Genomic DNA, 16,357 nt, shown 5'->3' on the forward strand with positions numbered 1-16,357 from the left:
CCATCGACCAAAATAAACTAACACTACTGTATCGCAATCGGCCATAAGGTCATTGAAAGGTTTCCCTAGTTGTACGCTGTAGTTCCGTCTTGTCTCAGTGGCAGATCTCACTCCCTAATTACAGTGTAACAGCAGAGACTGATGCACACAGGCACGCACACACACATGCACGCACGCATACACAGCTTCTCATCTTTTTATTCTCCCATCCGTCCAGGCTGCAGAAGTTGGCCTCTGTCTGCCTCCGCTAGTAGGAAACAAAAAAGTGAGACAAAAAAAAAAGTCAAAAAGAATGTTGAGGGTCTCAAAAAATACAAAAAAGATGAGAAAAACAAGCATTTGCTGAACAGGAGATGTGTCAGGAGTGAAAAATCACATCAAACCAGATATCCTGCTGAGGGGGAATGCAATATGGACACCCACTCAGCGAGGAAACAGTGCGTCTTGTTTCTCTGTAATGCGAAGGCTCTTATATAACTAATAAAGGAGAAGGGAGGCGCGTTTCACTTTTTGATTGTATTGCTCAAATCTGGCTCAAGGACAGGCACTTTACAGATGCTTTCAAACAGTGCGTTCAAACTCTGAATGAGAATTTGTCGTGGTTTTTCCAATAAAAACACACACAATACACCCAGCTACTCTGTGATCACTTTTCAGTTCATTCAGCCTTCTCTCTGTTAGGCTGCCTCTGTATCAAAGTAGTAACAGTTAAAGGCCAGCAACATAAGTTTAAAGCCTCATTGGTCAAAACCGCCGCACAACCCTTTGACACAGAATTGCTGCTCTGGCATTTAGCAAGGGCAGATGAGCGTAATGCGGCGTAGAGCTCCATACATCATTATGCGGAGGTGTCCAACAGTAGAGCAGAGAGCGCCGAGGTCCAACCGTATTTCATTAGGCTTGGGGATGCAACAGAGGGCCTCATTAACATGCATGGCCACAGGTTGTTGTTGCCCTCTTTCTCTGTGTGTGTCAGTATCAGCAGCAGAGCTTTAGTCTGACTGTTTCGACGCTGACTGACTCATTCTTATTAGGCTTAAGCTAGTCCACAGTTGTCCAATTGTTTTGTTATGATTGCCTGCCTTGGAGAGCGCAGGAATTGAAATCCCTGCAATCCATTTCAAATAGGAGTTTGATACGAGTCTGATTGATGGTGTGAAGGAGAGAGGATGTTGACAAGAGATGATTAGGAGATAATCTGGAGATCATTCCCTTTGAATTAGAAGACATTTCCTCATGTTCTTGTATGTAAACTTAATGAGTCCTCATCTGAGTTTCCAACCATGAGGATTACAAAATGCCCTGTTGGTTTTTATCATTCATAATTGAATCAAATAAGGCTGTAAGACAAACTGACTAGTGGCTAGGGCTTGGCATTGAACTTCATAATTTAACTGGCAATTTACACTAGTAATGGCTGCTTTGTGTTTACACAGCATTTAACTTTATATTCCTTAAAGTATGGTTATCATAGAAAGTATGAAGTATCATCATGGTTGTGGACCTCAGGTATCTTAACAGCACTTGTATCAAAGAATTTCAAACCATACTCAGCCCTGTGACTGGATATACATAGAGAGGACGCTAATTTAGCTAATGCTAATGCTATTTCACTATAATTCTAAGAAAATTCAAAAATTACATTGTCATGTAATCAAAGGTTTCCTGTGGAGTTTGTGACCTCTACTAGTGCTATGGAGCAGTTTTCTATATGAGTTGGCCCCCATTTTGTTTGTCTTGTGACGTGATACACCATCCTGTTAGTGTTTTCACACTCTCAATGATCTACAAATGGCTGTAATGCACCAAGCAATGCAGCGATGCACCAGCAAATGCAGGGAAGAGGAAGACCGCATGCTAGTAAACATGGATGTAAACAATGCAGGATTTAAAATACTTCAAAAATCGGCTTTGCAAATGTTTTTTGAGGAAGGAAATGCATTCAACACAGCATAACTTTTAGTTAATTTAACTCCACAGGACTCCATTAACACCATTTCCCTACTAACAACATACTGTCAAATATACGTACTGTTGGATATTTATAATACCAAAAAAAACCTGTTCCTGTAGTTATGGAAGGCAGAAATGCACATTTCCAATGACAACTTAATCTGCCTTCTGAATACCCTCCAACAGCTCTTCATGATTAAGACATGAAGAGTAATCACTGATCTCTTAAAGTAGCCATAATAGATGTTTTTGGTCACATGGGGGCAGCTCAGCAAGTTGTAGAAACAGCATTAACATATTAATCATCTTGTAAAATGTTCATAGTAAACATGTTGGCAAACAGTTGCTCATCCAGCAGAGTTGGAGCAACGTAAGCATTCATTCGGAGTTATGTTTCTGGCCACTTGAGAAATGTAAGTGTAATATTCACTCTCCTTTTAGCTCTTTTGTGGCCTCTGCTAACTCCTAAAAAAAAAAAAAAAAAAATGTCTTTGCACCAACTAGTCACTTGCTTTGTCTGTTGCTGCTGTCTGCTGGGCAGGTAGTGCACAGTGGATTTATCATCTCTTTCACTGAAAACAGCCCTCTGCTGCTGCTGGAAACAATGATGATAGGAGCAGTGAGAGTGAACCAAATATTTGCAGGCTGTAAAATCGAGTTTAAAGACGCTAAAGCGCTCCGTAGAGCTGAATCATGTGATAATTCTCTGTGGCCTCATCACTACGAGCGACCCCTTTCAGATCACACATACTCATTCGAGTCATTGTTCATATAAAATATTGATAAGTGCAGCTTTAATATACAAACTTAGCTGTTTTTGCAGTTTTGGAGGAGAGATGTCCACCTTGAATTCATTGCAACAGCATGATAAAGACATGAAGTCCTTGAACATTAGTCACTGATCTCTTATGTTTCTTCACCTGAAGGGAACTTATGTTTTCACTAAATGAGGCTCTTTTGTAATAATAAAAAAAAAATATGATAATTTTCCCCCTCCCCTTTCTTTCAAAGTTACATAAGCAGCATTCAAAGTATTGGGACTGTGAGGCATCATTACTGTCAGACGGGTCATTGTGCTGCCAGCACTGTAACTGACTATGACGTCAACCCAGCCTACTCCTATGGGCTTTATATAGCACAGCACCCTATCTACTGCTATATGTAAACACTGCTTCTCTGAAAAAATGTGTTATGTTGCTGCTGCAAGGCAAGGAACGGGAAGCAAAGCAAAGAGGAGGAATAGAAGGCAATGCAAGCACAGCCCCCTTTTTTCTAGGTCTAATCCCTCTTAGTAGGGGAGCGATAAGCGTATTTTGACTTAGCCCCAAATTTCCTGTTGTTTATGCATCCTTTGCCAAACCACGTGGATCCCTGTAGAGTCGGATAATCTTAGTGATGCCAGTTTGGCAGTGCTGCAAATATACCACTGCCTCCTGGCCCAGGTCAGATCACAACAGCGGGGTAGAAAACAAAATGCCTCTGCGTCTGTTTTCCTTCATTTTTTGCCTCCCTCTATTCATCTTTGTGTAAGCGTTTGCTCATAGATAGGAATCAGTCAGAGCTGGTGGCTTTGTTGACAAGCGTCTCTCATTCCTCTCTGGTGCTCATGAGCTTTTTTGCTTGCAGGGGAGATGGAGATTGGTGCAATCATAGCTCAGGATGAAGCCTATTTACCCAGATAAAAAAAAAAACAAAAAAAAAAACACCCCAGCGTTAAACCAATAGCTACCCAGTTCCTCATTGGTGTGAGAGGAAAAGCCTCTTAATCTTGCTTCAATTTCCCACCGGGGCCTTTTTTCTGGTTTTTCACAGTGGAGAAGGGTGTGTTTGCGGCGCGGCGTTCACACGGATTATCAGTTAGGTTGTGAAACTCCTCAATGTAAAGTGGGTCATGCGGTTTGAGAGGCGGGGGCTGTCTGTGAAGCAAAGCTACCCATTACATCATTACGTGCGTTACCATCTGTCAGGACAACCTATAACCTTCTGCATGCTTCCTCTCTCTTTCCAACACCTCACACTTTCCCTAGTTTGATGCAGAGTTATATCGGCGTGTAGTACGAGCATACAAACACGTCAGAGGTCCAGAGATGTATGCGTGATGCTGGATAATTCCTGTTGTTGATGTACTTTTGAGTCACAAATACATTCACATGCTAAATAATTCAGACTGACTTTGCAACCGTGAATAATTTTGCTTGCACAGTTTGACACCTGAAGTTTCCAATCACAAAATAATGACGCTATTTGGCTCTAATCACATAGCGTAATGGGTTGAGTCTTTTAGTGTAAGATGTTACTGGTTTGGCATGGAAATCACAACTGTAGAATGTTAAACACCTGCTGTGATTTACTATAATGAGTAATAACGCTGTTCCATTTAAGAGGTGTAATGGTTCTATTGAATCTGGTCATTTGTTGCTCCATTAGTAGCACTGAGAAACACAAGGTACACAATAGGCAAACAGCATTACAGCTCTCAGAGTTACAGTAGACATTGATTCTATACAAAGTACAAGCCCAGGATGCATATTAGAAATGTTTAGGCTGCCCACAGGTCAGTTGTGAACAGGATCACTACTGCCTGATAGGGTTTCAGGTTAAAAATCAACTTGAAAGTATACAAAATGAGCATACTGTGCAGCATTTTTCACATTTTTGTCATACACTTGACATATTCACGTATATATGCGACTGCGGTCCCTCGTGGGCCCACATAGGTGATGTGTGATGCCGGACATTGTTACTGGAATACAGAGCCTGAGGCAGTGGGAAATACTGGCACCACACAGCCTGTAAGCAGAGGAAAACGCTGACCCCACAGTAAGTATACTGCAGCAAGAAAAAAATAAAACAAGCATTATTACAAAAATGAGACGAAGGTAGAATGTTTGGGAGAAGGGAAAAACAGCACCATCCTCTACTGTTAGACCGGACATCAGGTTACAGTAGATAGCCTGAGACTTTTGTCACATGTCAACACCAGTTCACCTCAGTGATCACTGTTCCTGTTAGCGTCGGCCTGATGACACAACCAATTATATGTTATAAACCCAGCAGTTAACACTAGTCTATCACTGGTGGCATTTCAGTGTCAGCAAACTAACATAGTCCAGGCCTGGTTGTTGAACCATTGCATTATATCAGAGTATCATATGACAAGATGTTATGAAGCATTAGGCTTGTCGCAGTGTGAGAGCCGGTGTAGGTTCTTCCAGAATCACTTTTAAATCAAAAAGTTTTTAGACAGAGAAGTTTGTCTTTTCACAGAATCAAATTTCAAATATAACAGTTTTATAAATAAATAAAACATAACCAGACACAGTTTAATAGCTTATAAAACACTTCAAAATCTGATGAAGTTCAAGTCTGACTAGACTCTGTAAGTCTAATAAAACTAAAATATAGGACTAATAAATATCCCTTATAGATGGCAGAATCTTTGCATATACTGTACAAAGAAGTTGGTGTAAATACAAACTTGAAGTACTATCACTGGAGAGGGTGCACTGGTCTTTTGGCAACTAAATTCTTTACTGTAATCTGACTAAAATCACAACAACATCCTGCGTAACAGGTCTGAGCACATTACACTTGATCGCTCACTTGAAGCTGCTCTTAGTTTTTTTTTTCAGTCTTGTTTTCACTGTGTCATAAATCATAAATGGTGATGCGTATCTGCAGTGAGGGTTGCAAAATATACAGGTCTTTTTCAGACATTTAACTGAGTGAAAATTGCACTTGTGCAAGCTCATACAAGATGTACACCAGGCATTGTTAAGGGGTAATCCACTGATTTTACAAGTCTGTTTACAGGTCTTGGGGAGTACTACTGCATATTTTAAGTTGTACAAGTTGTACACCTTTTGTGGCTCCAGAGGCAGCTGTGTGAAATCTAATACATTTCCTACAGTGATGTCACTTGAGTCAGCCCTGGCTGAAGACTACAAGTTTGAAAATGAAAAAAATGGGGTTATGGAGTAAGGAGGAAGTGGGGTTACCAGATCTCTGTAGCTTCTACTAGCATAACACATCCAATTCTCTTTAGTCAAGTGAATTGAGTTGAATTGCACTGTGGGTAATGTAGGCACCAGGTTTTGACAAGGGAAGAAGAATGGGTGGAATAAAAAGATGATAGCCTATCTCTGGTTCTTTTTTTTTTTTTCTTCTTGTTTTTTTTTTAACTTTAAATTATGAGTCCAACAATGTTATACTGTAGGAATGCAATGCTAAATCAGTAAAGTATGCTTTTAAAGTTTCTGGATTAGAGTTTTGAGTCTTAACTGACACGACTCAAGCAAAAAATGAAAAACTAGAAGATAACTAGTTTTATAGTTCAATTAGCCTTCATTTGTTAACAAAGTCAGTTTAAGCTGCTTAAAAACTGATCAAAAGCTACATTAGTGTTGGCTAGTAATGATAGGTGATAAATGTCTTTTGTCTTTCCAAAATGTATTTTTCCCCTGTCTTCGGTTTTATTGTTTTCTGCATTGCTCCATATTGCTTTGGGACTTCCTGTTGATAAGACTATATTTTGTTGGATGTTTCCCTGTCTAGTCCCTGAAAACATGCATGTGAAGAAGAACGCCATAAATCAGTGTTTGATTGAAACGTGCTGCCATGCTACACAAGAGCACCAATAAACTGTGGACACACACTGTGCACAAGCACACAAGAACATGTATATACTGTTTACACACACACATAACTCATTGTCATTCTGTTTACACATTGGTTCTGTTTCTTCCTACACACACACACACACACACTCTGTTTTGATACTGGTTGGCCTTGTAGCTCAGTGAAACAGAGCTAGAAGAAGGGCTTCTGCTCTACTGATGAGACAGTAATTAGTAGTAACTCCTGAGGGAGTGGAGATAGACTTCACACAGCTTGACACTCTCCCTCTCTTTTAGTCTCTATCTGTCTCTCTCTCTCTGTCTCCCTCTCTCTCCCTCTCGTCCTCCACAGTCATTAACAGCAGCAGCAGGTCTCTTACCTTGCGAGGCAGCTGGATTCTCGAGATCACAAGATCACACAAGAATCCATCTCGTCAGGCTTCAAGTTATGCGCTTGTGTCTGTACCGCCAGTGGTTCGGACCATTTAGTGTCTTACGATCATGATCTTGTTTTCTCGTGAATCCAGCTGCATCGCAAGGTAAGACGGTAATAGACGAGGATAGACAGATGGTTCATCCAGTCACCTGCCAAATATTTTTTGAAAGTGCCTGCCCTTTTCCAAACAATTTCCAAGGACGACTTCTCAAATGGTTCTGTGTTACAAACCATCTGGTGCTACAGGTTTGCAGGTCTCTACTCCTCACTCATTATATGCCATCCAAACAAACACGCAACTTCCTCAAAGTAGTCATTAGCACAATCTGGCATTCTAGCTAACTTTGCCTGCCTTTGTTTCACTTCGCTTCCATAACATGCAATTCTGTAAAGAAAAGACAAAACGTAAGGGAATAAAAATCAATAAAAATAAACAGTGAATGCAGTCCATTAGAAGCTTTTTCAGTTTTGGTGAATATGTTTGTGGACAATGGTCAGTGAGTGTGGGATTTTGTTTTTTGTTTCTTTTTTTCCACTAAAAAGACTTCGGGGAACACTTCTGTGAAGCAGAACATAATTCCTTCTGGTGTTTATTCACAGCTCAGCCTGCTCTGTTTGCCTCATCTGGACTATTTGGGTTTGATTTAGAAAGAACACACACAGTGATGGACAGCATTTCCATAGAGATTATGCATTTTCATTAGCCAGTTAGACACTATGTCATGTGTGCTTCTTTGGTCCATCAGGGGATGAGCGCTTGGGTGAAATGGCCAGAAAGATTCTGTTCGCTTCAGCAGTTTTGCTGGAATGATTGAAAGTGTGTGTGAGAGAGCAGAGTGCTGGGAATCTTGTATTGCTGTTTCAGGACTTTCTCAGACTATAGATAGATAGTGTTTCACAAGCCATTTTTCACTTTTTTTTACTCTAAGTTTTTACTGGAGCTTCTAAGAATGATCTTGTTTTGTAAACTTTTTGTTATGATGTGTTGACTGTGCATTTTGTCTGTGTGTGTGTGTGTGAGAGAGAGAGAGAGAACATATGTAAGTGGATAGACCTGCTGCTGCTGAGGGTTTTGGGATTACCTGATAAGCCCAGTGAACTCCTTTATAAACTGTGCAAACCCAAACCCAGGATCTCGTCATCCTTTTAATAGGCTTTGAGGAGTTGTCGTAGGCAGATTTGATTTGACCTAGCTCAGCCAGGTGGTAGTGTATCTTGTGATACATTTTACATAAGCAGCCTTCTAAAAGCCTTTAACTGCATGAGAAAATGTGTATAAGGAATTTTTGTTTATCTTTCTAGACTGTATGTGAAATTTTTAGCCATGCTAGTGGCAGGTTCTATGGATGACAATGTCAATCTGTCTGTCGTAAACCACTTGATCCACACTGAAATATCTCAGCAACTATCTGATGGATTGCCATGACTTTTCAGACTGACATTCATTTGGTGATCCCCACTCCTCTAGCGTCCCCATGAGGTTGACATTTTTGGTTTATAGTGAAATGGCTTGACAACTATTGGATGAATTGTCATGAAATTTGGAGATTTATGTTCCCCACAGAATTAGTTGTAATCACTTTGGTGATTTTTGGTGGTTTTCACGTACCACTATCACTATCATCGCGTCAAAATTTCAATTTGTCCAATACTTCGGTTTATGAGCAAAAACCTACAGAACTAATGACATTCATCCTCAGCTGAAGGACCCCCCCAACACACACACACACCTATCTGAATTGTTGAAATTGGGGTCGCTGCATCAGACAATTTCTGTTATTTTCTGAAACAGACAATCCAATATTAATGCCTACTTAACACAGTGATTGCCCAGGTATGTGGAGGTGAGAAAGTCGACAGGATTTGAACTTCTCCCTTAAGCCCTCTTTTTTATTGTTTACGTAGCTGTCATATTACTGTCATTTTTTTGTATGTGAAAGAACAAGTGAAACACTATAAATACATTCCAGGAGAGGTTGTCATAAGGTACGCCCCATTATCTCTGTATTTGCATGATTGTCAACTCTTGAAACCCTTACTGAGATGGCCAGCTTTTCACCCCACCTTCCAGTGTGGCTGTTTAGAACAGCTATAAAAACTTTTGCCTCCTGACGTCATACAAGCTAAAGTAAAGTTAAAGCATTACAATGTGGACATTTCTGCACATCCTGCCTTACATTCACTGCAGTGTTTGTTCTTCAGGTTGTTACTCACTGAGATTTTGTCTCCAGCTAGGTCTTAAGTCTGGTCTCCTGCTGTCCTCCACCGATATCCCACTGCTTCATCTCTTTTTACTGTTAGAGGAGGCTCTGTGCTGGGCAAGCAGAGCGATGCTAATAAATTCACCCCTAACAAGGGTGTGATTAGCCTATTGATTCTTTCTCCCAACTTCCTTGCCGCTGCTAAAAATGGTCTTGCACGATTAAATTTCTGTGACGGAGCACATTGACATCAACAACCTCAGACGCAAATATGCGTCTGATTGGCCTGCCCTTGAACAGTGAAGGTCACACAACATTTCCTACTGCTCTTTGTATTCACAATGCCACTGGCACATGCAATAGATTCTAATCGTGTACCCATATAAACATGACAATAATGTGTTCTGCTACTGTGGTTTGCTTGTCCCCTGCAGACTGAAGAAGAAGTCTCAGTCGGTGGATATTGCCAATCAAGGTTTCTCCCCGACTCTGGTGCCAGCCTCGCCCCTCAACAAGGCTGCACCACCTGTTGCCAAGACAACCACCGTCCTCGCGGTGCAGGAAAACAACACCACCAACTCCCAGCGCCGCAGCCCTCGGTGTGGCGAACTGAAGAGAGGCTACACCATAGGTAAAAAGAAACAGGAGCTGGGGTCTGATCTGTTTGCTCTTGTAGTAAATGACAATGTAAAATCTACCAGATTATATCATAACTGCAAAATGCTGTTTGATTTTTAAAAACTTTATTTATGCACACATTTATCCCCAACGTCCTTTTCCCAGCAGGTTGAGGGATTCAAACCAACAACCTTCTTTTGTAATTCCATTTGTCTAAACTCTAAGCTTACTATTAATGCAGCTAAGTGCCGGAGAAATCACATAAAAGCATCCATGTTGTAATCATATTTTTCCTGATAATACATCATGACATTAATTGGACCCTTTAATATCATATTATCAGCTTTTATTGCATTCTCAGTGTATTTCCTTGAACATTTTATTTGATTTTGATGACCAGTTATTACATTATCCAGCTGTTATTACATTATCATTTGCTACAGGGCTTCTGGGGTATGGCTTGTTATTTATTCTGTGTGTGTATGTGGGTGTGCATATTTGAAGTTCACGCACTCTCTGAACTGTTGACTTGAACTTCTTACTCAAGCAAACTTCACCGCGTCACATCCACGGCTGGCTCTCCCTGTTTCTCATCTTCTAATTCATTTCCTGCCTACAAATTATAATTATGGGACTCTGATGAGATTTATTCCTGCGATGGAGCCTATTTTTTCTGGGGGGGGGGGCGGGCAGGAGGTTGGGAGGGGGGTTGGAGGGGTGACAACTGTCTGCTTCGGGTCTATTTCTGTATCGGAGGGTAGGTTGCTACTGTGAGAGTAAGTACACTTCAGGGAGCTGACTTCTCAGAGATGATGAAATGAGTCTGAGATAAACTAATTCCAAACTCATAAATCTGATGCATCCCCGTTCACTTCAATGATGTGATTCAGTTAGCAAGCTGCTCAGGTCAAGGTTAGAACGACAGCGTGCGTAGGAAAAAGGACTTTTAGATGCTACTACTGGAAAGATTAGATTTTTTTGACAGATTTCTTTTGTATTTGTAAAGACATGGTGCTCATTGCTGTACTCTGCTGACTTGTTGTTATCCCTAATCTAGTTTATTGACATGCATACCATACCACAGCCATATATTTATTCCAAATATACTACTGTTAGCTGCTGGACTATGTTTTTGTGTCCCAGACTGCAGGATTTCAAGACTGCTTGAACTGCCTTTATTTTGAATCAATCTTGTGTCAATCAGTATCTGCAAAATTGACATTAATCACTATGAAGCTACCAAGGTTTCCAAACATACCAAATTTGTCAGGCTGAATCTCAGGGAAATGTGTATACGAATATGCACAAGACATTTCAAATTGCAATTGCAATTAAAAATTATGACAGTTTCACTTTAAGCATTTTATCCTTACAGTGGTATGTTGTAAACAGTAAATATATGCATGACAAAATCCGTTTAATGTGAAGAAATGTTGGTATAGCTCTGAAACCAAAGGAACTATCAGAGTTGAAGAGGTTAATTGTTACATTGTGGCTTAATGGTACCATGGAAACTGGATAAGGACTGTCTGAGAGAGGGTTTACAAAGAGAGAATATGAAAAGGTGAAAAAAAAAACAAAGGTAGGAAAGAAAACAAAAGGGGAAAAAAAATAAGAAAAGCCAGAAAAGTGTTGCTCAAAGGCATGATGTCCCAAATCATTGCCAATAAATGAGTGTTGACATTTGAATAGCTACCTATGTGACACTTATTATCACCTGGCAGTGGAGGGAACACTGACTGTTTGCCAAGTACTGTATTTACTAGTCAGCTCACACTATAATGCTGTGGGGAGCTAATGTGCGGACACTGATTTTCTCCGTGTTTTCTCCAGTTTATTCTGTCTGCGTGCATTAGGTCACTTTTACGCCTATAGAACAGTTAATTTAGTCTGGACCAAGGAGAAAAAGACTTATTACTAACAAAGCAAGAGATCTAAACACAAGGTCATATGGACTGACAGGGTAGCTCACTGATTGGAGAGTTTTGGTGAATCTTATCATTATCATCATCGCTACATGGACCCATACCTGCAAGGTGAGGGTCACATGGATGACAGACACAGTGGAAAGCATCAGTATGCTAGTTTTTGGTAGCCTCGCTCACTTGTTTACTTGGGCTGTAAAAGAAGGGAAAGAAGCGCATAACACAACTGTTCTTGAAAAGATATTACAGCAAAGATTCAAATGCAGTTTTTTTTTTCTATTAAGTCTTGACAAATTGTGACTTGAACAACGTAAAAATTTTAAAATATAAAAACTATGACCATGAGAAAAAGAGACTTGTAGCAAGCAAATAATCATCCAAACACATCTAGTTAATCAGATTTTGAAAGTCAACGTCAAAAATCCATTATCACAAATTTTTCCTCAAATTCTTGGGTCTATCATCCAGTTAAAAACCCCCAGCACTTTGTTCAGAATTTCTAGAGAAATATCAGTGTGTCACATGTCATAATGGACCAGTACAAATGTGAAAGGCATCTTGTAATATAAAATTACAGGGCAGATAGTTATTCTGTGGCTACATTTCACTCTTTAAAAAAAGGAAATGGCAAAATACATGGCACAAACATATGACGGTACTGTTTTTATGACTATGTCCCCTGATTGATTGATCGGTGATAATCCCTGCACATGCTGACGTGCATACATGTTACCATGGTTACCTAATGATCTTGCATAATCAGGATTTTTTTTATGCATATCACTCCCTTGACAGTTTACAATACGCAGTTGAATTAAAGAGTAGTTCAGCTTTTGAAGTGATGCTTAAATTTCTTATCTGCTATTACGAAGTCCTGTGGTTTGATTTTTAACCAACACAAATCGGTATGATTGAGAGGGAGACCCACCTTTTCAGGCAGTCTTGATCCTGTTGTTTTGGTCAGCACTAGAGTTTGATTGACATCAGCTTCAATAAGCCTAACCTAACAGACAAATGAGTTTGTTTTAACCGCACCAAACAAGTTAGGCGTGAAAGCCTTAGATGACACAAATAACTCACATAGATGGACTCTGTATGATTTGTCATTGAATATAAGCTGAAATGAAGAAAAATTCCTCATTGCTTCGGCACACTTTACATTTCCCAACCAAAGCTAAAAGATAGCATTGTTACCTAAAAGCATCTCAGGTAAGTTTATACTGATCAATCAGCTTATTCTTCCACTTGATGCTCTTTGATGCCACTTTAGTTCAGTTTTGTCCCGCATGTCCTTGCTATTAGTCATGTACAGTAAATCAGTGCGGCAGCTTAAAACTTTGCAGCAGTGGCTGTTCTGCTGGAGAGGGCAGTGTCGGGGTGGCAGGAGGATCATGCCACATGGAGTCACAGGGCACCGGTTGCGTCACTGAGTGAGGAGGGTGCCAAAAGCGGGTGAAGGTGTGTCATTCTGCTCGTGCATCTGCTGGTGTCACACTCTGATAAGCTTTCTACAGAGTCATCATGTACCGACTCTGCTCCCAGGGCCAGCATTGACGGGGGAACGGATTGATCTGCGGTCATCTGCATCAGTTGAGTCGGCAATAATCGATAAAGGAAATTGTGGGATGAAAGCGAGGCAGGACAGGTGGACTGACTGTTGATATTTCAGCCTGCTCTCATCATCCATTATCCATTCTGTGGTATCTGCAGGCTCTTTTTGAAAGCTCAGGGTCGGAAGTCACAGTCATTCAGCCGTTAAATGAAATGCGACTGTGACTTATTGTGCTTTTACGGCTTTTAACTACAAAGTAACAAATTGTACAAGCCTCGAAAGCATGAGTCATAGCAGTTAATCATTCGCTCTGGCTAACGTTGGCCTAGATAAGGCGCACTCACATCAAGGTCTGAGTTTTTCTTCATATTTATACAGAGATACTGCATCTGTCAGTCATTTACGCTGTTGTATCACATAATTAGACATTGATTAGTGACTGTCCCGTCTCTCTAGTTTCAATGGGATCCAGTAAGTGTGGCCCTGTGGCATTTTCCTATAGTCAAACCCAGGCCAGGCAGTTCCTACAGGACTGATCATGATAATTTATTCTAATGGGATAGTAATAATGTAGCAGGCAGCTTGCTGTGCTGTCTGCCTGGCTTCAGACAGACCTGTCATTAGAGGCACAGAGCACATTCACCACCGACATTTTAATAACCCAACAGATGAGCCTTCTACAAGGGCGGCACCGACCGCAGTCCTCCCCCCCTCCTGAGGAAAAGCAGTGATTGATATGTTGATGGTATCCTTACATTAAGCGTGCTACTTTTTAACAGTCGTCTCAGTGTCCTTTAAATGAAGAGGAGCAGCAACTAAACATACTGTGATGAGTGTCAGACAGTGCCCTGGCTGATGTCAGCAAAGATGGGAGGATGCAGGGAAGGAAGAGAGAGGAGAAAAGGAAGAGGAACGATGTTTAGGTTGTCAGAGTGAAGTCATTCATTCATAGACTACACTATACTCTATAGAATAAATGTAACACGAAACCGGTTAAAGAAGGAACATTACACAAATGTAGAAATGAGAGGAAATAAAGGAGAGGATAGGGAAAGAAAAGAAAGGAGAATAGGGAGGTGAAGGAAAAGAGTTGACAGTAGAGGAAAGGAGATAAAAGGAAAATAAAGAGAGGACAGAAAAAAAGGAAGGACATTAAAGTAAGAAAGGAGAGGAAAGGGAAGGAAAGGAGAGAAAAGGACAGGACAGGGAAGGAAGAGAGAGGAGATGGAAGGAAAGGAAAAGAGAGGAGAGGGAAGGAAAGGAGAGAAAAGGGAAGGACAGGGAAGGAAGAGAGAGGAGATGGAAGGAAAGGAAAAGAGAAGAGATGAAAGGAAATGAGAGGAGAGCCAAACAGAAGAGGGAAGCAGAGGAGAGGAGAGGGAAGAAAAAGAGTTGAAAGGAAAAGACAGGAGAGAACAGTTAAGGAAAAGGGGGAAAGGGAGAGGGAAAGAGAGGGGAGGAAAAGAGGGGAGAGGGAAGGCAAAGAAAGAAAGAGAAGGAAAAGAAAAGAGAGGAGAGGGAAAGAAAGAAAGAGAAAGAAAGGGGGGGGGGATGAGAGGGAAGGAAAAGGGAGGAAACAGGCCAAATTGCCTGTGATCTCCCACATGCGTGCAGCGTTCCTTCCTGAGAGGGTGTGACACTTGACAACAGCTCTCCCCAGTCAGCATCTCTGTCTGACAGCCTGCGAGTCCCTCTGCTACATCTGACCTTTACATCATTATAGCCAGCCTGTAGCCTCCACTCTGGAGCTCAATGAGCTCTACGCGGTAATAGAACGGCAAACAGGAGATGAACCGAATGTCTCCATGAGCCGTAGACTCATTAAGTATGACTTATAGTGTTCCTGCCTATGAGTGCATTTGAAAACTGTTTCATCACACTGTGTTCTCATTGGATACGTGCTGTACAAGTACTTTTCTGTTTGTTTTCCGGGACTGACTCATGCTCTCTGTTCCTCTATACAGTACATGTGGGTCTGATTGTGTGTGTGTGTGTACCAGGTATTCTTCATGTCGGGGGGCGGGGGGGGGCATAAATCTGTTTGCACAGTCATGTTGTGCGGACTCGCCGCCCTTATGGGGACCAAAAGCAAGTCTCCTTAATGTAAATCATTAATTTTATGGTGAAGACTTGAATTAAAGAATTAAGGTAAGTTTAAGGTTAGGGTAAGTCTCCAGGAAATGAATGCAAGTCAATGTAATGTCCTCTGAAGTGATGGAAACACAACAGTGTGTGTGTGTGTGTGTGTGTGTGTGTGTGTGTGTGTGTGTGTGTGTGTGTGCACAGTCTCAAGTTGTCTATGGATTTAGTTTATGAGCAGGTTAGGTAAGCACTTGAAACATGCAAGCAGGAGATATGCCACTGTCCCTCTTGCAGATGTCTTTGTATGGGTGCAAAGGGAGAGCCTTCACAGCATGTCACTGCAGATAATGGCTTTTAAGAGGAAAGTTGCTGCACTTCTCCCCCCACCCCCCTGCATCCCTCTACCCCCCCTGTTTTTTTTTCTGCTCTATCTGCCATTTTGTTCTCAATCCTTCCTATGCTCCCTTGCCCATTCCCTCCTTCTTTTTTTCCCTCTCCTCCTCCCTGTCTCTCACTCTCTCCATCTTCACACTCTCTACCTTGTTATCCTCTAATGTATTTCCAGAGTGTCTGACCGGGGGGTACGGGCAGAAGGGTAATCTTTCTCAAGGACAGATGGACGGGACAGACAGATTGCTAAAAACTGAGGCACCAACCTTGGCTGCAGACTTGGGGAGAGGCGTTTTATCACATTATTCTCTGGTCTGACATGAATCTACACTTTAGAGACAGCAAGTCCTACTGATGCAACAATATACAACACAAGGATGACCTAACTATTGACTTGAAGCTTCGCTGTAATGACTCTAGTTACAGATTATAACTGGAAATTTTTAGAAAGGGGTTTGGCCTCTGAGTTTTTTACTTAAATACTGTTTGTTTTTATTAATAGTCCCCAAAACAAATGTATTTATGATATTCTTGCAAGATATTTTAAATCTCAAATCTTAAAATTTGGTCGGTTTAAAGCCACT

General features: G+C 41.1%; 1 protein-coding gene across 4 annotated transcripts in view; it reads left to right on the forward strand.

Moving 5' to 3' along the window:
• The window catches only part of oxr1a (oxidation resistance 1a), a 157,509-nt gene that overhangs the window by 59,246 nt on the left and 81,906 nt on the right, over positions 1-16,357 (forward strand). For all 4 annotated transcript variants that reach the window (XM_042423225.1, XM_042423222.1, XM_042423221.1 and 1 more), the window contains one exon: positions 9,641-9,837. In XM_042423225.1, coding sequence (XP_042279159.1) covers positions 9,641-9,837 — 197 coding nt within the window. The remainder of the gene's footprint in view (positions 1-9,640; positions 9,838-16,357) is intronic.

This window comes from Thunnus maccoyii, chromosome 10 (assembly GCF_910596095.1).
Source record: "Thunnus maccoyii chromosome 10, fThuMac1.1, whole genome shotgun sequence".
Lineage (NCBI taxonomy): Eukaryota > Metazoa > Chordata > Actinopteri > Scombriformes > Scombridae > Thunnus > Thunnus maccoyii.